This window comes from Xenopus laevis, chromosome 2S, assembly GCF_017654675.1.
Source record: "Xenopus laevis strain J_2021 chromosome 2S, Xenopus_laevis_v10.1, whole genome shotgun sequence".
In the NCBI taxonomy this organism is placed as follows: domain Eukaryota; kingdom Metazoa; phylum Chordata; class Amphibia; order Anura; family Pipidae; genus Xenopus; species Xenopus laevis.
The window spans coordinates 29,203,937-29,226,159 of NC_054374.1; the positions used below are offsets into that span (position 1 = coordinate 29,203,937).

The 22,223-nt window shown below is 43.7% G+C and overlaps 1 protein-coding gene across 3 annotated transcripts; it reads right to left on the minus strand.

The window, feature by feature from the left end:
- Nucleotides 1-13,010: 13,010 nt before the first annotated feature.
- On the minus strand, nt 13,011-20,961 carry poglut1.S (protein O-glucosyltransferase 1 S homeolog). Of its 3 annotated transcripts, none has more exons than XM_041583175.1 (11): nt 20,806-20,961; nt 20,390-20,483; nt 19,962-20,105; nt 19,112-19,247; nt 18,525-18,646; nt 18,184-18,243; nt 15,559-15,658; nt 14,837-14,895; nt 14,314-14,481; nt 14,104-14,160; nt 13,011-14,013 (listed from the first exon to the last, which is right to left on the minus strand). In XM_041583175.1, the coding sequence occupies exons 1-11, from the start codon at nt 20,870-20,872 to the stop codon at nt 13,857-13,859; spliced, it is 1,164 nt and encodes a 387-aa protein (XP_041439109.1). In that variant the 5' UTR covers nt 20,873-20,961; the 3' UTR covers nt 13,011-13,856.
- Nucleotides 20,962-22,223: the final 1,262 nt, after the last annotated feature.

A 22,223-nucleotide genomic window follows, 5' to 3' on the forward strand; every position in this document is an offset into this window, starting at 1 on the left:
GGAACGGAGGCAATTGCCACAGAGATCAGCACGGCAGGACAATTACAGACCACGTTAGTATATAATATATCTAAGTCTATACTTACTGTCCAACAAATGTCTGTTTTGCAAAAGGGACTGTCATTTTGCCCCACTTTCTTATGTGATACTTTCAATCTTGATATTGATTTGCACAGGTTTTTTCGTAACTTAAGGTTGAAGAGCTATTTTTCTAAGATGCCTGTTACAATACAACCAGGAACACAGAGCAATATGGGGCTAGACCATTCCCAATTATCCTTAAAACCAACAGGATTGCGTAATAAAAGTACTTTCGTTCCCCCAGCCACGGATAATGTGGTTGAAGCTTATGTGAAGTTGGTCACTAATGACATTGAAAAACTTAAACGTACATTTTTACGCAATCCTTTGTTGGGACATAAATCTAATTTGAATCACCAGGAAAGAGCATGTATAGTAGATTTGGTGCAGAATAAAAACATCATCATTAAGCCAGCTGACAAGGGAGGGGCGCTGGTGGTTATGGACAAACAATACTACATTGATGAGATTTACTCCCAGTTGTCACAGGTTGATGTATATAAAAAGGTTGATGTGAACCCCTTAACTTCCATCCAGCAGTGTGTAATGGCCAGAGTATTTAAAGCCTTTGATGATGGTGTTATTGATGGTGATCTCAGGGATTTCTTAATCAAAGGTGATCCAGTTACCCCTGTGTTGTATACTTTGCCGAAGATACACAAGAATTTACAAAATCCCCCAGGACGACCTATAGTGGCAGGTACTGATTCAGTGTTAAGTCCACTAGCCATTTATCTTGATACTTTGTTGCAGCCATTGGTGCAGCACACTAAATCATATGTGAAAGATACAACATATCTCCTCAATATACTAGACAACATTGTTCTCCCTGATCATGATATACTCCTTGTAAGCTTTGATGTGGCTAGTTTGTATACATCTATCTCACACGAGTCAGGCCTTGATGCCACTCGCTATTTTTGGACACCACAGAGTATACTATGCCACAGAAAACCTTTTTGCTAGATTTGTTAGAGGTTGTGCTGCATCAGAATTACTTTTTATTTGAGGATACTTTTTATATGCAACAAAGGGGGACCGCGATGGGCAGCAATGTCGCTCCGACTTATGCGAATTTATATATGGCACATCTTGAGGAGACTGTAATATATGCGCATACATTGTTTCAACAGCATTGCAAGCTTTTTTTGCGCTATATAGATGATCTTTTGATCATCTGGGATGGCGCACAAGAGAGCTTGGATGAGTTTCATAAGTTCCTTAATTCCATTGAGTCAACATTGAAGTTTACCTGTGTGTCAGATAAAACGACTCTGAGTTTTTTAGATGTCCAAATAATTCGTAAAGGTGTTAACCTTGAGACAAATCTTTTTAGAAAAGAAACAGACAGGAACAATCTCCTACATTACAGTAGTTTCCATCCGGATTCACTTAAAACCTCATTACCACTGTCGCAATTTACGAGATTGAAGCGTATTGTCAGTAATGAAGTTGAGTATCAAAGTACAGCAGGGGAGATGAGGGAGAGATTCAGGCAGAGGGGTTACCCGGAAGGGGTTATTGAAATGAACATGGATAAGACGCAAAATAAAAATAGGAGTGAGCTACTAGCCCCAGCCAGGAGAGATACTAGGAAGGGTGAGAGATTGGCCTTTGTGACTACTTACACCACAGCGAGTAGGCGAGTGGGCAACATCATTCGTAAGCATTGGCATTTATTAAGATCGTGCCATCCAGATGTGGCAGCGTTTCGTGAGGCACCCCTTTTGGCATACAAGCGAGGAAGAAGTTTGAAGGATCAGTTGGTAAAGGCAGATGTTGGAAGTAAAAAAGGCCCAAGGCAAAAATTTTTGCAAAATCCGAAATTTGGAACCTTCCCTTGTTTGAATTGCACACAATGCAATTCAGTTACTAAGGGTTGTTGTTTCTTTCATCCGCATTCGGGCAAAAAGTACATGATAAATAACTATTACACCTGTGAGTCTACATTTGTGGTTTATGTGTTGAAATGCCCATGCGGTTTGTTGTATGTGGGAGAGACCACTCAAAAGATTCGGGATCGGATATCCAAACATAAATCTACTATACGAAGAGGCCTAACGGCATTGCCAGTCCCGTCACACTTCCATACAGCCAGACACTCTATAAGTCAGTTGAAGTTTCAAGTAATTGATTCAGTGGAAGAACCAAGAAGGGGTGGTAGTAGATTACTTAGACTCAAGAAACTTGAGATGATGTGGATTCACAAGTTGGATACCATTTGGCCTCGGGGCCTTAACAGAGAATACACACCTGCCATGTTTATTTCTTAGGTAGAGATATATGTCCTGTATTTAATATGAGACTGTGATTGTATACTAGTAAAATGTTTCCCCCTTCTTTTCAAAGGTTACTGATAGCAGATACCCTGAGTGCCGACATCATTTCCAGGCATATCATTATGTATCTCGGGTGTGTACTGAGTGCGGTATGCGGAATGGATATGGAGTGTGCCTCAGGTGACAAAGATTATACTGCTCGAATGTATTATGTATTTTGGGGTGTATCTCGCGAAATGGGATGTTATTCATTTATATATGTGCCTTTTATGCAAAGCAACAACTTTTCTCTTTTTATCAAATTTTGTAATGTTCACTATTAGAATTTATCACAATTGGTCCTCTTTATGTCTTTTTTAATTCTTATACACAAATTTTAAACACAACTTTTTATCACTACAATTTTATGTGTGTGCAACACTAGGTGGAAGATGGACATTTTATGGAGTTCACTGAAATGGACTAGAGTCTTTTTATAAAAAAAATTTTTTAAAAATTTTTTTGATCATCATGGGTTAAGTAATTAACACTGATTTTGTATGATGTCACAGGAAGAGGGAGTGGCCTTCTTTACCACACCCCCTCCTCATGCTTTAAATATGGATGTGGGAATTGTAACACTAGGCTTGATAAAGGGCCCGGGCGGCCCGAAACGTTGCCCTGTTTGAAATGATTTGATGCAATAAAATTCACGTTTATTCATATCCACGGTGTGCTGCTGATATCTGCTCTGATTGGATAATTTGGCCCTGTAACAGGCGTGGGTCCTTCAGTACAGCACCTGGTACCGCAAGGGTATGTGTTCGAGGTTTTAAGCTCTCTACCTTGGTTTCTGATTTATCAAACTTTGGCCCTTTAAAAATTCTAATTCGGCTATTCACCACCTAAAACCTGCAGAATTCATGTTTAAGTCAACGGCAGAGGTCCAGGGACCAATTGGACATGTTGCTAACCTTCCTGAGAGTCGAGTTTTTTTCAGAGCAAAAACTTGAATCATGTTTATTCTAATTCAATTCAAGTTTTTGAGTCAGTAAAAAGATTTTTTCGTTTTTAGATATTTTTTTTTTATTAAATAACCCCCCAATCTAATTTCGAGTATATTCAAATTTATTAGAGTTAAAAAAAACTCACATGAATTCGAAATTTAACCTTTTTATAAATGTGCCTCTCATCAAAAGTTGAACTTTTTCTTCTTCAAATAAACACTCAATTTAAAAATCCTCCAATGTTTCCTTATTCATCAGTAAATCTGAATACAATTGTAGGAAAACCCTTGAATACCTTGAATTTGTGTTTGTGAGTTTACCAGCTCAAGAAAATTAGAAAAACTACAAAAAGAAAACTTGAATTGCCTAAATTGCCTAAATAATTTAAATTTACCTATGACCATTCCCATTGACTTAGACATGGCCTCGCAAGCTTTTATGTGCCAAAGTTTTTTGTGGTTTTTCTTTGGCTTAATAAATATTGAAAATTCATGGTTTTTTAAACCATTATTCAAATTCATGATTTTTAGCCTAAAAAATGTAACTGCAGAAGTAAAAAAACCCACAAATGTTGATAAAGCATGCCCCAGAACACATGATTGATATCTTGCCATGTGTCCCAAAAAATGGCAAAACTTGTGTTTTTTTTTTCTTTCTACAAGATCGAACCAAAACATTTTTCTTTCGATGGAGCTTATCATAAACATATATTACCGTCTAGCAAACAAAGGCACTAACTGTCAGGAATGTAGCACATATGTTCTGATTCTCTATTGTGGCACATAAATTAGAGTTTGGCATGATGCAAAGCTTGAATTAATAACAGTGTTCAGAAAATTGGCGTCTTCCTACTATGATGTTAAAGGGATCCTGTCATCGGAAAACATGTTTTTTCCAAAACGCACCAGTTAATAGTGCTACTCCAGCAGAATTCTGCACTGAAATCCATTTCTCAAAAGAGCAAACAGATTTTTTTATATTCAATTTTGAAATCTGACATGGGGCTAGACATTTTGTCAATTTCCCAGCTGCCCCTGGTCATGTGACTTGTGCCTGCACTTTAGGAGAGAAATGCTTTCTGGCAGGCTGCTGTTTTTCCTTCTCAATGTAACTGAATGTGTCTCAGTGAGACATGGGTTTTTACTATTGAGTGTTGTTCTTAGATCTTCCAGGCAGCTGTTATCTTGTGTTAGGGAGCTGCTATCTGGTTACCTTCCCATTGTTTTTGTTTGGCTGCTGGGGGGAAAAAGGGAGGGGGGTGATATCACTCCAACTTGCAGTACAGCAGTAAAGAGTGATTGAAGTTTATCAGAGCACAAGTCACATGACTTGGGGAAGCTGGGAAATTGACAAAATGTCTAGCCCCATGTCAGATTTCAAAATTGAATATAAAAAAATCTGTTTGCTCTTTTGAGAAATGGATTTCAGTGCAGAATTCTACTGGAGCAGCACTATTAACTGATTCATTTTGAAAAAATTTTTTTTCCCATGACAGTATCCCTTTAAGATCACATCCTCCCCACTGGATCTCCATGAAGCTGCACTAATATTGAGTTTTGCACTGGATCAGTTCTTGGGTCTGCTGCAAGCATACATAATACATAATTATTATTAACATGTATTTATAGAGTGCCAACACACTGTATATGTGATGGAATCAGTGACGTAACTAGATATTACTGGGCCCCACATCAAATTAATTTTAGGGCCCCAACATATCCAGAGTTTGTCCTGTTTTACCAACATATGTTAACTTATAGGTGAACCACCCCTTTAATATTTTTTTAAAAAGTACTAGGTGTTGATGTGTATATTGAATAGTCGAAACATCGTAATAAAACACTAGTTTGTTTGGCACCATAATAATGCACCAGCTTTTGGTTGGAAATATATGGATGGAGATATATATATATATAGATATATATATATATATATATAGATATATATATTTATATATACGGTATATATATATTTTTTTATTTTTTTATATACATACACCCTTTTCTTTTTATCAGGAGCTAATGAGCCTGCCTGTATGTTTTGGGAGGAAAGACATAGAACATACAAATTCCTTGGTGATAGTGCCCAGGCTCAAATCAAATTCAGAACACCAGTGCTGCCAAGGAGACACTGTGCTACTCATTCATGAGACTGCATAATGTATTTGTCATTTGTAACTTTGTTTCATGTGTACACGTGATTACACAGTGGGGTTCTATTGTTTGTCCAAAGTACGACACTCAGATTTACTGTTACAGCTTGGAATAACAACTTGGAATTTTTTTGCATACATATAATTTGTCAGACAAAAAAATCTTCATTTGATGAAGCTGATTTGTTCTAGAATTACAGAAGCATAAACATGGCCATTACACCACTATCTAGCCAGGTCTTAAAGGGACACTGTCATCATTTATGGTGTCGTTTTTATTACTAAATTACGTTTGCATTCACTCTACCATTTAAAACATTTGCAATCACTCTACCATTTTAAATTGTATTTCTAAATCAACAGGCAATTCTCCTATCTACCAGGGAGATGTTATATTTTGTTAGGGAAATGTTACCGTTACCTTCCCATTGTTCTGCTGATGGGCTGCTGGGGGAAAGGGATGGGGGTGATATCACTCCAACTTGCAGGAGAGCAGTAAAGAGTGACTGATGATTATTAGAGCACATCACTGAAGGCACCTGGGAAACTATGGAGCAGATTTATCAAGGGTCGAATTTCGAAATACAAAAAACTTTGAAATTCGACCATCGAATTAAAAAATTGTTTTTTCAACAAATTTGGCAATCCTGCGGTCGAATAAAAATCATTCGATCGGACAATTAAATCATTCGAATCGAACGATTTTTAGCGATCGATCAAAGGATTTCTATTAGACCAAAAAAAATTCTGACCAGCCCAGACCAACGGCCATTTAAAAAAAAACTGGGCAGTCTCCCCTTCAAAAGCCGCATATGCAGGGGGCGGGGGAGGATCTAGTCCACAGATTGAAACCAAGCTCTTATATTTTGATCACAGGTAAACAAGTTAGGGACCGCCGTATGGGGTTTACCTTGACGTGGTATGGCGGCTTATCAATTTTATGATCATAACTTTGATCATAACTTCCTATTATGTCTCACTGAATATTTCCTATTATCCCATCTGCACAAACACCAGGAAGTTTTATTATTCCCAATGCTAGAATGATCCTCTCTCTTCTCTATACTGGGATAGGCCACCCCTACCCCCCACCTACCCATTCACTAACCTACACTTCCCTGTATTGTTGCCCTGAAGGGAAACTCCTGGTGCTTAAAACCTGAGGATAAACAGGGGGTTGTGGGTAATGCTGGTCTGTACATGAGTAGGTAGCAGATTCTGGCCCCATGTTACAGATACTATGGGCAAATTCACTAAGCGCCGAAGCGCCTAACACTAGCGTGAATTCGCTAGCGTTGGGCATTTTTGTTACTTTGCAAATTCACTAACGGACGCTGTCGTAACTTCGCTAGTGTTACTTCGATAGTGTTACTTCGCACCCTTACGCCTGGCGAATTTGCACAACGAACGTAACTACGCAAATTCACTAACACGCACATTGTTCTGAACGCTACCTTTTACACTAGTCTTCCTTCGCCACCTCAGACCAGGCGAAGTGCAATAGAGTAGATAGGGATTGCTTCAAAAAAAGTTAAAAATGTTTCTAAGTCCCAAAACACGCTGGCTTTTTTCTTTATTATGGGTGATAGGCTGAAAAAGATCGAAAACATTTTTTGGGGCTCCCCTCCTTCCCCCTACATTTCCTAACTCATGGCAACTTAACTATACAGTGGGCACATGTGTAGGGCAAAATAAAAATTTTATTTGATGTTTTGATGGTCTCCCAGGCTTGTGTAGTGCTGCTACGAATACTTCCATTGAAATTTGAATTTGGCGCCGTATGCAAAATAACCATCGCTAGCGTAACTTCGCTTTGCTTGGCGAATCAACGCTAGCGCAACTTTGCAACCTTACACTTCCCCTGAGCGCAACTTCAGATTTTAGTGAATTTGCGGAGCACTGGCGCAACTACTTAGTGAATGTCCCACTAATTCTCAGTTGTGTTTATATCCAGTAACAGGTCTGTAGCCTCCTGCCCAGAATACCACCAACCCAGTCACAATCCCAGCTGCCTGTGAGTAATCGCTCTGGCCTCATTATCTGCCCCCTCAGCCCCACAAAAGGCATGTGATTCCCGTTCCTGTATGAGAGTGAGTGGATCTGCCATGTTGCACAGCTCCTCAATGTGACGGATCTTCCTGGACAGCTCATCCTTCTTTATTTCCAGCTGGTAGATCAGATTAGTGAGTGTGAGAGCTCTTTTTGCCTGGAGATGTCACTCAGGAGTCACTTCTCTAGAGCTTTGAGCTGTTCCCTGATGCCCCTAAGCAGGGCAGTGAAGCTCTTTGTCTCATCAGCTGCTTTTCTTTCCACTTTTCTCCTGCAGCCTCTGGGCTCCTCTCTCTCTCTCTCTCTCTCTCTCTCTGGGCTCCTCTCTCAGTCTTCTTTCTCTCTCTCTCTGAGCTCAGTTTCTCCAAAACTTTCCTCAATTTCTCTTTCTTCTTCTCAGAGGCCTCACTCAGCAGCTCCACCCTGTGGCCCGTGTGCTCTCTGGCCAGGCAGCAGGACACACACATAAAGACAGAGTCTTCCCAGCAGTAATACTCCAGGTACTTGTCATGTGTGTTTACAGACTACACTGAGTCAGTAGAAAGTAATGTCTCTACTATGTTATGTATCATCAAATTTTTCTTCAGTTCCAGTTTTCTACTGTATCTCCTTCTACATTCCGGGCAGGAAGGATCTTCAGCCCTGGCAGAAGTTGTGCCCACATGGCAGGTGTAGTAGAGTGACCAAAGTAATGGGGAAAAAGGTGTGTTTTTCATTTACCGTAGGTTCTCCATAGTGGAAGATGTAAGCTCCAAAGAAGCAATTAGACAGTTACATAGTTAGATCGGTTAAAAAAGACCACCCTCCACATGAAACCCAGCATCCATACATACACCCCTCCATTCACTCACATACACACTCACACTAACTCCTCCATATACTTACAAACATATACTGACCCCTCCATACATATACACTAAATATACTCATACACTAACTATAGATTTTAGTATCACAATAGCCTTGGATATTCTGCTTGTCCAAGAAATGATCCAAGTCACTCTTAAAGGCATTAACAGAATCAACATCATATCCCCTGGCAGTGCATTCCCCAACCTCACTGTCCTCACTGTGAATAACCCCATACTCTGTTCTTTTAAATGAAAGTTCTTTTCCTCTAGTCTTAAGGGGTGGCCTCTGGTACGGTGATCCTCTTTATGGGTAAAAAGGTCCCCTGCTATTTGTCTATAATGTCCTCTAATGTACTTGTAAAGTGTAATCATGTCCCCTCTCAAGTGAATGGGTTCTCAGTTCAAAGGCTTTAGTTGCCATATGTTGGAAGCTGGAGTATACTGGAAGGAGCAGGCAAGCTCCAGTAGTCCTGCTCAGGAGCAGGGCCCAGCAGGAAGGTTACTTGTCTGTGTAAGGAACTCCCCAGAGGGACTGGGGTGCCACTGCAACTGCAAGGAGAAGAGGGCGCCTGTGACCAAGGGTCTGACTGAAAAACTGAGGAAAGCCAGAAGGCTGAGCTATCCCCCCAAAGATGTATTGTGAGTAGAGGGGTGACCCCAAGATGTGTTTTCTTACTGGTAGCCCACAAGGGGCCCAGTTTAGTGAGGGAACTCGTTGAATGTGTGAAGCTATCGCCTGGTGGGCAGGATGTATTATGGTTTATGTTTCTTATGCTGAAATGGTCACCCCTGTGCAGGACCGCCATCAGAAATCACAGGGCCCCATACGACAAAATTTCCTGGGCCCCCTGGGCTGCACCCACTGCAAGCCCCACCTTCAGGTCCACCATCCCCACCCCACAGGTCCGCCCCCCACCACACAGTAAAAAAACAAAAAAAATATTGGTGGCTATGGTTCCCACATGTTAATAAAAAAGAAAAAGATATTGGTGGTCAGGGCCCCCCCTAAAAAAACATTTGTGGCCAGGGCCCCCCATTAAAAAATATTGGTGGCTAGGACCCCACATGAGAAAAAAAATTGGTGGCCAGGGGCCCCCCCCACATTATGAGAAAATTTGTGGCCAGGGCCCCTTAAACGTCCATGCCTTCCCGAAGTCAGCAGCTCTAAGAAAAATGGGGGGCCCGGCTAATCAAGTAAGTGTGGTGTGGCCGGGCACCCTTTACCCTCGGGGTCCCCTACAACTCTCCCCCCTGTCCCACCCTGATGTCTGCCCTGCCCCCGTGCATACCTACCAACAGTCCCTCTTTTGACAGCTCAACCTGAGGTCCCTCATTTGTACTGGAAAGTCCCTCTTTTTCTGCACTGAACAGCCAGAAAAATAAACAAAGTTTCTAACTTAATTGGCTTTTGGCATAGACGCCAGTACAGCTAACAGCCGCAACTAAGATACTTTGTAACAATTTTGAGATAAGAAAATATTTAATTTTAGCAGTTTAGATAAGGAGAAATATTTTCAAATTTTTATAATGAACATGGTAATTACGGGGTGTGGCCACAAAAATGGGTGTGGTCAAAAAAATTGCCCACTACATGCAGAAAACATTTTTGTCCCTCTTTTTACTTCCAAAATGTTGGGAGGTATGCCCGTGTGTAAATATACTGCCTAAATGTAAAGAAAGTTCACAAAAGTGAAGGGCTCAACACAATCCCAAAACAAACACTTGTTGTAAGTGCCCTTCCCTTGCATAAAGCTTGGCTTGATAAAGGGCCCGGAGGGGTCCGAATAGGGTTGCCACCTTTTCCGGAAAAAAATACCGCCTTCCTATATATGTCCTTTTCCCCTATTAATAACATTGGAATCAACCATCATTTTTACTGGCCAGGTGGCAACCCTAGGTCCGAAACATTGCTCTTTGTGATGTATATATGGGCTTGAATAAATCACCTTTGGACACAATTTCAACAAACAGGTGTGCATCCAAATTTTTTTACTAAATGTCAGCTGTGGATACTGCACGTTTACACAGGGTTACAGGATCAGTATAAATGTCTCTGCGGATGGAATAGGTCAGCTCAGCTCTGAGATCGGCAACTGCCATCACTGAAAGGAAAACAATGATACCTTCCTCCAGTATACACAGGGTGTGACCAGTTTAACCTTACTGTTAAAGCTACAACCCCCCATTCTATTATTATTTATTGATTAATATCTTAGGTTGGTGGTGTAGTATCTGCATGTATAAGTTACGCTGTACCTTTAAGGCAGGGAGGCAGGCTGGGAAAGAAGCAGGAACAGGAAGTGAGGGGCAGGCTGGGTAAGAGGCAGGAACAGGAAGTGATAGGAATGGCATGAGGGAGAAAGTAGAGGAAGGAAGTAGAACTGTACACTGATTAAAAGTTGGATCTCCATTACTGACTGGATGTGTAATCTTTGCAATGAGCACACACTGAATAATGCAAATATAAAAGGTGGTAAATGGCAGTGCAGTTTTGGAGGAAAATGTACAGAACTGACTGGTATGGGGTAACAAGCAGGCCCGGACTGGCAGTCTGTGGGTTCTGGAAAATGCCAGAGGGGCTGCTATAAGGTGCCATAGAAAGTCAGTATTTAGTGGGCTGGTGGGGGCTGATTGGGCCTCGTGAAAGGCCTATTTTAATTCTCAGTCCAGACCTGGTAACAAGATAAGGTTAGGGTTTCCACCTTTTCAGGAAAAATGGGCAGGATGCGGGTGGATGATGTTGGTGTGGGTTGATGACATCAGGGGCAGGGCTGGTGACGGGGCTGATGATGTCAGGGGAGGGACTGATGATGTCATTAACTTATGTCCTGTGTAGTCATGGGGGCAGCCATTCAAGCACAGGATACACAGTAGATAACAGATAAGTACTACTATAGTTTATATAAACAAGCTGCTGTGTAGCCATGGGGGCAGCCAGTCAAGCACAGGATACACAGTAGATAACAGATAAGTACTACTATAGTTTATATAAACAAGCTGCTGTGTAGCCATGGGGGGCAGCTGTTCAAGCACAGGATACACAGTAGAAAATGCATAAGTTCTGAAGAATCCCATTGTAGTACAGAGCTTATGTGTTATCTGCTATGTATCCTGTGCCTTTTCTTCATTTTTTAAGCCGAGTCACCAAGTTGATGCAGCTGACAATAGGCCTGAGTGGGGTTCCTTGTTTGTGTATCTTGGGGAGTCTGTATAGGCTTGGGGTGGCGTCTCTGGGGTACAGGGGGTGGTATAAGGCTTAATTGATGGCTTCCTCCTATTTAAGTTGTTTTAAGCAATTTATCACTTTTTCTTGTCACTTGTTGGGTCTCTCATTAAAGGTTCCTATGTGTTGCAATCATTGAGCAGTGTGGTCATATTGTAGTGATAGTCCACTGTGTCCTTTATTTGCTGGTAGAATAAGAGATGTGAGAGCCCTGCTCTCTTGTGTAGTAATGTTAGAGGGAGTAAAGGTGGCCAAAGACGTTAAGATTTTTCGTCCAATGTTCATGCAATATGAATAATCCGTCAAATTATCGTGAGGTTAGTGGGCACGGAATAGGGTTGGCACCTGTCCGATTTTGACTCGGACAGCCCGGTATTTTGGAGGGATTCCCCATGATTGACACAGCGATCGGCCAAGGTGGCAATCCTAGCATGGTACGATTGTGCATCTAACGCTTTTCATCCAACATCGGTCAGAAAATCAATCGACCAGCATAGAAAATGTTCTTTGGTCACAGTGAAATGTATCCACTGTCCAACCATTTGCTGGGCCAAGCAGGTAGCTAACCAGTTATCCCGGCTTCAACTGGACGATATCACTTGAAATAGTCTTTCTAGTTGATGGACAAATCATACATTTTAACAATCGTTTCACGATAAACTTGTTCCTACGACAAGATCTTTTAGAATCTTAACGTCTATGACCTTTATTCTAGCGCTGGACAAGGCAGCTGAGACTTTCATTTTCAAATATTTTATTGGATGTTTTGCAATAGACAGCAAGAAGAATATAACATGACAGGTATTATCCTGTGGTATTGAAAACATATTACAGATAACACATAAGAGTGATAATTCAAAATGAGCTAAGACTTTCAGTGGGAGTTGTTTGGCTTCCTCCAGTGGTATTTGATTGTTTTTGGTGGAAGATTCCGTGACCACTGGGATGAGTTCTGGTGTCACCCTTGGCCAGCACATCCTTTTCCAGTTGAGTAAGTTCCCTGTCCAACAAGTTATTCACCTGCATATGTTTGGTGTTGTTGGGTCTCATCTTTCTGCCTCCATGGAGACAATAGGTGCAGGTCAGGGAAAATGATCTGAACCACCCATCATAACCCTGTCCCCCAACTAATCCAATCCCACCCTCCCTCTATCTGCCCATTAAGCCAACACCTACTCATTCCTCTCTGTCCCTCACCCCCTGTCTAAATAAACTTCATCCCAACCCCTCTATACACCATAGCACTCCCCCCCACCGATGCCACTCCCTTTTTAACCCCAACCCCCTCCTTTGCCATTAACCCTGCTCTGCCTACTAATCCTCCCCATCATTTTTCATATAGTTACCTGCTCACTTCCAGACAGACAATCAGAAAATCCACAGGATCAGTTTTAATTTTGTATAAAATTTTTATTTTTAAGTAGTGTAAAAATGAGTTTGGCCCCACAACCAAAAAAGTGAGAGAACCCCCCCCATTCTTGGCCATTTGGGCCTAGGGTTGCCACCTTTTCTGGAAAAGGGCCCCTGGGGGTATTGTAACAGTACTAGACACTGGAACTTGTGCAGTGGTGTCGGATATCCCCTCTTGCAAATAAATGGGGCTCTCTGACCCCCCCCCCATAACATTTCAGATTAACCAATCGGAGAACCCAGCTACCCACTGTCACCCCAAGTGTTACATGTCACACACACCCTTTGTTTTTATCCAAATCACCCCACCAATGAACCAGGTTCTTCCTATCCCCCCTCCACCATTGTTTCCCCTTCTGACAAATGCAAAGTTTTCAGTGCCCCACACTCTGCCCCAGAGGTGCCACTTCTCCATGCTGGGGGTGTAGCAAGGGGTACTGGTACTGATATGTATGTCAATGTTTACAGCAGCCTGACACAGATAATTCTGTACGTCATTACTCCAGTGTCTGGGAGAAGGTGATGGAAGGGCAGGGGCATAGAGGACTTTACATAAGGACAGCGGGGCAAAAGCAGTGGTGTAGTACAGAGGGTATTTAGGGCTATGCACAATAAATGAGATGGGTTCCCCAAACTGTTCCCCCACTGTAGAATTTGGGCCCCAGAATACTTTTGAGCCCAAGTCCGACAGTGGCACCAAGGCAGTTGTAGAGTTGCCCGGGGCAGAAGGACTATCTGCTTAATGCTGTAAGGCCCATGGCATGTATGAATGTCAACCCCCGGCTGAGGTAGTAAGGGGGCAGCAGCTTATTCCAGGGGTACAGGTCAGAGTTCAGTATGATGGGACCGCACAGTCACCTCCCTGTAGTCTTTCCTCTTACGCACTCTGTACTGGAGCAGCTGGGAGTACTGGGTGAGCAGTGACCCCCAATACTGGGATACGTCCTCCATCCGCAGGAACTGTCTGATAAACTTGTGGCCCCTGTGTGTGTGTAGTAGAAATGATTATTAATGGGGAGAATGGGAGAAGCACAGCATTGCAACAAAGCAAACAGCCCCCCCACCCAATTACCTTTCTGCAATCTTCTTCACTTCCTCGTCGTTCTCATTTACAAACTGCAGTAACTCGCTGGAGGGGGCACAGAGAGTGGAAAGTTAGATGGGGGGAGGGGGAAGAAGAGGTAAAATATAGGAAGGGGTAATAGCCAATATTTGATTAGGAACACTAGAATGAGGCAAAGGAGGGCTCTGGCAGAGCAGGAGTCAATGCTGCTGACATTACCGCAGATCCTCAAGGTCCGGACTGACTGGCACATAATGAACCCACGGCTCCAGGCAATTGTAAAAGAATTCCAGCCAATTGTCACCCACGTGGAACACCAGCGAGCCACACAGGAACAGGTGCTTCAGGCGGAAACTGGCAGCCACTCCCCGGAAATTGAAGAGGTACCTGAAGATACAGGATGAGAAAGATGAGTCTGCCCGTGGGACAGCAGAAGGGAACACATGGGGGCATGGCACACAGTAATATGGAGAGCATAACCTGGGGAATTAATGGAAAGGATCACAGGTCTGTGTGATGTGGAGGGAGAGAGCAGGAGAGCTGACTAACATTACCCCAGAACATAGGCAATATGGATCCAACAGAAGCGAAAGATCAAATTCAGAAAACTGACTGCATGAGAACCCAGAGAAGAGACAGTGACTCCCCCAGAAGACCATGGGAATTCAGAACTGAAGGAACAATACTGAAAGAGGGAGAGGAGCTGGGGGGGGGGGGGCTGGAAGAACATAAGAACACACACTTGTAAGTACAATGATCCACCAGGGGAACTTCTTTGGCTGGAGGTCTCCCCAAAGTGTCCTGTTGGAGAGAGGGGTACAACATAAGATCTGCCCACAATGTGTCCTGGGTACTGACTATCTATGTGTCTCTCTATTCCTTTATGGGGAGTGTATTTCCTGGTACTCATGTAACAATCGCTGCTTCCTTTGCACAGGGGAGTGCATTTCCTGGTACTCGTGTGACTGTCTCTAATTCCTTTGCACGGGGGAGTGTATTTCCTGGTACTGGTGTGAATGTCTCTACTTCCTTTGCACAGGGGAGTGTATTTCCTGGTACTCATGTGATTGTCTCTACTTCCTTTGCACTGGGGAGTGTTTTTCCTGGTACTCGTGTAACTGTCGCAACTTCATTTGCACGGGGGAGTGTATTTCCTGGTACTCGTGTGTCTGTCTCTAATTCCTTTGCATGGGGGAGTGTATTTCCTGGTACTGGTGTGACTGTCTCTACTTCCTGTGCATGGGGGGTGGGGGTGTCTGGAAGCACCATAACTGCAGTTAACTATAATAGTTGGGCAGAGCTTGGCTCCTGTTATCAATAGTTCTGCTCTCACTGTATATTATTGGGGATGTGGGGTCAGCAGTTTAAAGCTGGGTCTATAGGTCTATGTCCAATGTCGTGAGGTGTCTCCTAAGCCGAAAGTGTCCATCTATACAACTCCCACCCATGCACCCTCAGCCTCACCCGCTCTGATTTCCAAGCCTGGTTCTTGGTATATTCTGCATCCACCAGATCAGGGCTCTCCCGGGACAGGAGGATCAAGGGGTCCCTCTCAGGGCTGGTCCTGCGGGGAGATGAGAACAAGAGGGTGTTGGGTTATTTGAGTGGGAGGAATGGAAGTGGCGCCACCTAGGGGGAGAGGTAATATCTGGGGCATTCATTCACATATGTAGGGGAAATCCTGTGGAGTCTGTTTGGGGTAATATAAGCTCTATGTAAGAGTTTAAATTGTATTAGTCTGTCCATGACCGAAACTAGTTTGTCAAATAGTAAGTCCAGCGTGTCTATCCACGCTTCTTCAGTCAGCATGGGGATGTCTCTTCACCATTGTTCTAGGAGGCCGGGTAGCTTGCAATAATTCGCCCTGGTTAGGTGGGCATAAAAAAAATAGATAACGGCTTTTGAAGTGTTAAGGAATGAGCCAGTTCCTCCACTTTCCTGGGGGAGGTAACAATTGGGGTAGTAGAAAATTGGGAGCATCTTAATTATAGATACCGGAAGAACATGGTGTTGGGGAGTGCAAAGGCTTTCTTGAGTGTGTCAAATTCCATTATGCCCGATCATTGTAAAATATCTATCACGTATTTTATCCAATAAGATGCTCAGGTTCTGGGATAGTTTCCACCAGAGAGGGGTGTAGGTTGAGCAGTCGCCTTGCAGTCCTTGGGGAATAGATTAAGTGCTGTTTTCCGTGAACACACAATTCCTCTCATGGCTGGAGTTGTTTTGTTTGTATATGTGCAGTCTCTATAAAGAAAGTTTTTAAGACCTTCATAGGAGCCCACAGTCTGAGCCTCTATCCATGTTGTTGGGTTGTCCAGATATGGGGATGTCCACCACCAGGCAGTAGTTAGTTTGGCTGCTAGATAGTATAGAAACATGTTGGGGCCTCCCACATGCATGGGGATTTGTAGTTTCACTAGGCTAATTTTGCTGATGGATTGATTCAAATACAGCTGTGAGAGGAGCGTTCTTATCCTTATCCCCCCTTACATAGGCCTTTTGGGTATCCCAGACTATCGGGGTGTTGAGGTGTTCTATCCTTTGCCTTTGGGCCCAGTTGTAGTTCGGTTAATATGGGAGAGTGATTGGCCAAAGGTCAGTTAAGTTAAAGTTGTCAGCTCATTTAGCCATGGATAAATCGTATCTTGTAGATTTGGGTAGCCTGTCCAGGTCGGTATTCATGACACTGTTAAAGTCACCCATTATTAGTACTGGGGCTAATGGGATGGATGCTATTTTCTTCATTATGGTGTGAAGGAAATCTTCACTGTAAGGAGGGGGGGGATATAAATATTGGCTATTGTAAGTAGTTTACCATGTATTTGCCCTTGTTTGATCAAAAATCTACCTCCTGGGTCCATGATAATGTGGTGTAAGATAAATAGGCATGATTTGGCTAGGAGTATGGAGACCCCTCGAGATTATGTAGAAAATGAGAGTATCAACATGCATAAAAACATTAACATAACATTCCCTTTGTCCCTCCCCATCCACCATCTTTCCCACATTTGTGACAGTAGATATATACCCACACTGTAAGATTAACCTGGTAAGCGCGGACCAGAGTCCAGATAGGTATTTCAGAAGTTAAGAGTAGTAGCTCGTCAGTCCCTTGCCCTTTCTGCGGTTATTGGAGCCGGTTGTAAAGTTGTTTCGGTGTTTAGATAGTCTTCATTTCTTTTTCCTAGATCATCTCCGTGGGGACGTAGCTTGCCTGGTATCAAGCCATGCAGCAGCTTCCTCTGTGGAGTTAAAGAAATGAGTCTGATTTCCATCCACAATTCGAAGGTTTGCTGGGAATATCATGGCATATGGAAGATTTAGGTTCTGTAGCCATTTTTTAATGTCAGTGAACTTCAGCTGTTGTTTCCGGATTTCCAAAGAGAAATCTGGATAGATTTCCTGCCATTTTCATTAGAGTGGTGAGATCGCCCTTTTTCCTGGCTTCTTGTAGGATTTTGTCTCTGTCGTTAAAGTTGAGGAGCTCGAGGGTGCCCCTGGTGGCAAGGGTCACCCTGGTATTCTGTGGGCTCTTTCAATGGTATAGGATGTAGAGAAGGTGTTGGCGCCAAAAGTTTCTTTCAGCCAATGTTCCAAGAATTTTCTGGTTTGCGACCTTCCACTCTCTCTGGCATCCCATTATTCTGATATTATTTTGCCTCAGTCAATTATCCAAATCATCCACTTTGGCCTCCATTTCTGTTAGTCTGCGGGCCATAGACTGAAGCATATTGGACATGGGTTGGATGGTATCCTCTGTCACTGACTCTTCTTTCCACTTCTTGTGTGCGTTCACATATTTTTTGTATGTCATGTTGCATTATATTAATATCAGCTTTAAGTTCTCCACCTTCCTTATTGTAGTGGCATGGTTAGATGGTTAGTGAAATAAGCTCTGAAAGGGTAGGCTGGGGAGCTACTGCTAGCCCAGGGTTGCTGTCAGGCTGTGCCTCAGATAATGAGTGCTGTGGGTTAGGCAAAGGGGGGTTCCCAGCAGGAAAAGGGTGATCCATATCATAGTGTGTATCTCTGGCCAAATTGAATCCTGCTGCCCCCCCAAAAAAACTCGTATTCCCAGGGTCTTACCTGGAACCTCTAAAATATCCCTTGGGGATTTTCTTCTCCCAGGGCCAGAGATCCGCCGCCCTGCAGAGACATCAGTTCTTGGACTCAAGTTCTGGTTTTGCACATATGTAATTATATAATGTACATTAAAGTCTATAGGAACCACCCAAATATAATTTAGCCCTTCTCCCACACCATACAACTGTCATTACTACATACAATGAGTTTTTCTATAAGATGTGCTCACATACTGTATAACATATGATTGTACAGCACATGTGCCTGGTTTGATATAATACAGTCAATTCCTCAGGCCCATATAATGTGTATATTACATATGGTACCCCACAGCAGACACTCACTTCTTCAGATCTTCCCTCATAAGGTCCCAGCGTCCCAGTCCAGTGGGGTAAATGGGCCAGACTGCAGGTCCCCCTTCCCAAAAGGTCCAGGCTGGATACATAATGTCATTATAATCTGATGTCTGTGAGAATGAGGAAGAAAACACTCATAAATTACCCTCCCGGACCTCTACTTACAGCTCTGTGTTACCCTCTAACTTCATATTAGCAGCTTATGTCTGTCCATCCCCCATTTTATCCCCCCCCCAATTCTGTCTTATGTCTGTCCCATCTAGTCTGTCCATTCCCCCAACTACCTAAAAAACTCAGGCTTATCGAACCCCCCTCCCCAATATGGTCTTATGCTTGTCCCATCGAGTCTGTCCCTTCCCCTATCTACCCAAGAGCTCAGGCTTATCCCCCCCCCCCCAGTACTGATTTATGTCTGTCCCATCTAATCTGTCCCTTCCCCTATCTACATAAAGAGCTCAGTCTTATCCTACCTAGTAATGTCTTATGCTTGTCCCATCGAGTCTGTCCCTTCCCCTATCTACCTAAAGAGCTCAGGCTTATCCCCTCCCTCCAGTATGTCCTTATGTCTGTCACACCTTACTAAAGGAGAAGATGGGGATCACAGGATTCATCCAGCTAGGGACCTGGGGATAGTCTCGCACATTAATGACCAGCTCCATGTCTGGGAGATTAGGAAGCAGCTCCAGCAGAAAATGTTCCACTCCGCTGCATCTAGAGGAAAAGGAGAGGTGAGAGGAACAGACATGAAGGGAGGAGCTGCCATACCACTAGGAGTAAGAGATTTTCCTCAATGTCAGGGTTAAAACTGGGCTGAATGGGGCAGGTTCTAATTCTGCTGTGAAAGTTCTTTGGAAACTTCCCCAGTAACAGTCACAGGCCGATTCCCTGAGTGAATAAACAAATGAGATGTGTGATTGGCTCTGGGTTTTGTTCCTTTACAAACCGATTGGGAAGTGGGGGGATTCCCCTATTATATAGGGGATTATATATGGGCCACTTGCCCATGTATTTTGCATTTCTACTTTCCACCTGTACAGCCAATAGGTCACCCCAGCAGTCTGGATGGACAGTGGAATATGGATGTATCAGATCAGAGGAGACAATGAGAGATAGGGTGCTCTGAGGTACGTAAGGGTTCCCTGGGCTAAGACCCCGTTTATAGGAACACATATTCAATACAAATTTCTCTAGCGGTACCATCACAATGGCAAAATTGCAAAATAATCCACTAAAACGGTTATTTCTATTTCCATCCTGTAATATCACACAATGTACCAAAGCTCCACATCTCCCTGCTGAGAAGGTTCTGGACCACATTCTGGTGCCAGGATTGTACAGAGAATGTTCTAGAGCACAAAGAACGAGTTCTATGGTAGAGCCCACTGTGCTGGAGCCTATAGTGGTATCCGTGCCCCCCAGATGTACCGTGCTGAAAACATGCACTCCTCCTCTCTGTACAGCCGATGGTTAATGATCTGATAATGGGTCCCCAATTTTCGACTAAGAACGTTCTGCATCAGGTCCCGAGAGATACCGGATCTAAATGGCTCCAGGTCTTCTTGCAGCACCCTATAGGGGAACCAACGAGGAGAGACTATTAAACCAAACTGAGTTAGAAGCTGGGAATGAGATGGACACCCGACTAGAGTTGCCACCTTTTCTGGAAAAAAATACAGATCTTCCTATATATTTATATTTTTCCCTATTAATAACATTGGGATCAACCATCATTTTTACCAACCCTACACCCGACAGATGCAGGGATGCACACCAAACTGACAGGGAGGGAGGGATACAGTGATGCGGATTGGTGCAGAAAGCTTTAGGGGTGGGTAGGGTGACTGATACATTACCTATAGAAGCAGGTGCCATTGTGACTATCGGGGGGCGAGTGTCTCTGCACAGCAGTGTGGATTTGATTCAGGTAGTGGAGCCAGCGGGAGTCTACTGAGGGGTAACAGACAGTGTCAGGCAGATTCATACACAACAGACAGAGGAAGAAGAGAAATGTAATATAAATGATAATTCCCCCTGTAGAAATGAGAGCAGAAACCCCTGCAGGAATGTGTCCCAATGCTACACAAGATGCTGCTTTAGAGTGTTAGCTCTTCAGCTGCCAGTGTATCAGCCCCCCCAGGCCCCAGTGTATAAGTTGCCAGTATATGTGTGGGTGGCTATATTCCATTCCAGGAAAAAGACTTCCCCGATCTCATACGCCCAGAATTTAGTGCCAGTGTCCTAAGCTTCCCAGAAGCCTGAACTTACTTACCCTCGGGGGTGCCCCTCTCACTCAGCACCTGGGGCAAGAACAGACCAATCAGCAGAACTCCCAACATGGTTCCACACTCATGTCTAACGCGAATCGATCAGCTCGACGAGCTGCTGTCTGCCCTGCCCCCACCACTTGGGGCTTTAGCCGTGTGCGCAAAGCCTGCCGGGAAGTGAATTCTATCAGGGATTTGGCGCTGTATCAGCTGCAGCCGGTAGGGGCGCTGTGAGTTGCATTCAGTGCAGTATGAGCAGAGGTCCCACAGGATCTCGTTGTGCCGCTTTGGTTTGGGTTTAGGGCACTTGGGTCACATGTCCCTTAGAATGTGCTTTAACTACAACTCCCAGAATCCCCTTTCCTATCCCCAGGAGCCAAAATGGGGAGGGGCACAACACAAGCCACAATCTGGGAGAAGTTTGTTTCTCTAGTGGGGGAGTTTTATTTTTCTGATATGATTGTGTTTCCTCATTCTTACATTTGCTGGACTACAGCTCCCATGGGGCCTCGCCAGCCGCTGATTCCTAACTCTCTAGTCTTTGTACTGTACAGCTAGGCACCTTCCTCCTTTTATACAGCCTCATATTCATCATCAGCTGTTCAGTGATGTGCATGGCTGCACATAAATCTGTGCAGGCTGCAGCATATAGAATTCATTGCAGTATGTGGTCCTGTGAATAGAGAGCACCTTAGTACGTCACTAATCAGGGAGCAAAGGGGCAGAAGGGGAACAGTGGGACAGGCAGTGGGGAATGGTGGGATATAGGGCAGGCTGTAGTGGAGCCAGATAAACTGCCGAACTGAATGAAACTGGAGGGCCCCAGGGAATGTGACAGAAATGATTTTTGCAATTGAAATACCTCAGTGTCAGAGGAATTCACAGAATGTCTGGGTGGGACTGAGCCGTTAAGAGTAAGGCAAACATTGCACCAACCCCTCAGATCCACCAAATATGTGTCTGTGGCCAAACAGAAATATCCCACAGGCTCCACTGCAGCCTTAATCCTACAGCATGAAAATACTGTGGGGTGTCTCACTCCCAACCCCTCTGTCTTATTTATTATCTATTTATATTTAGACAGCACATTATACAGTGCTGTACTGAGACTCTTCATCATTCCCATCAGTCCCTGCTCCAAAGAGCTTACAATCTAAGGTCCCTATCACAATCCCATCAGTGCCTGCCCCAATGAGCTTACAATCTAAGGTCCCTATCACATTCCCATCAGTCCCTGTCCCGGTGAGTTTACAATAGAAGGTTCCTATCACATTCCCATCAGTCCTTGCCCTGTGAGGTTACAATCTAAGGTCCCTATCACATTCCCATCAGTCCCTGCCCCAATGAGCTTACAATCTAAGGTCCCTATCACAATCCCATCAGTCACTGCCCCAATGATCTTACAATCTAAGGTTCCTATCAC

Bases quoted from the DNA above. Each gene is read 5' to 3' on its own strand.
- poglut1.S (XM_041583175.1), bottom strand. From the start codon at position 20,872: ATGTTGGGAGTTCTGCTGATTGGTCTGTTCTTGCCCCAGGTGCTGAGT. The intron at 18,647-19,111 runs GTGTGACAGACA...TCATTCTCACAG, and splicing joins CCATCTTCTCCTTTAGTAAG to ACATCAGATTATAATGACAT. The intron at 18,244-18,524 runs GTGAGTGTCTGC...ATGTCTCTGCAG, and splicing joins ATGAGGGAAGATCTGAAGAA to GGCGGCGGATCTCTGGCCCT.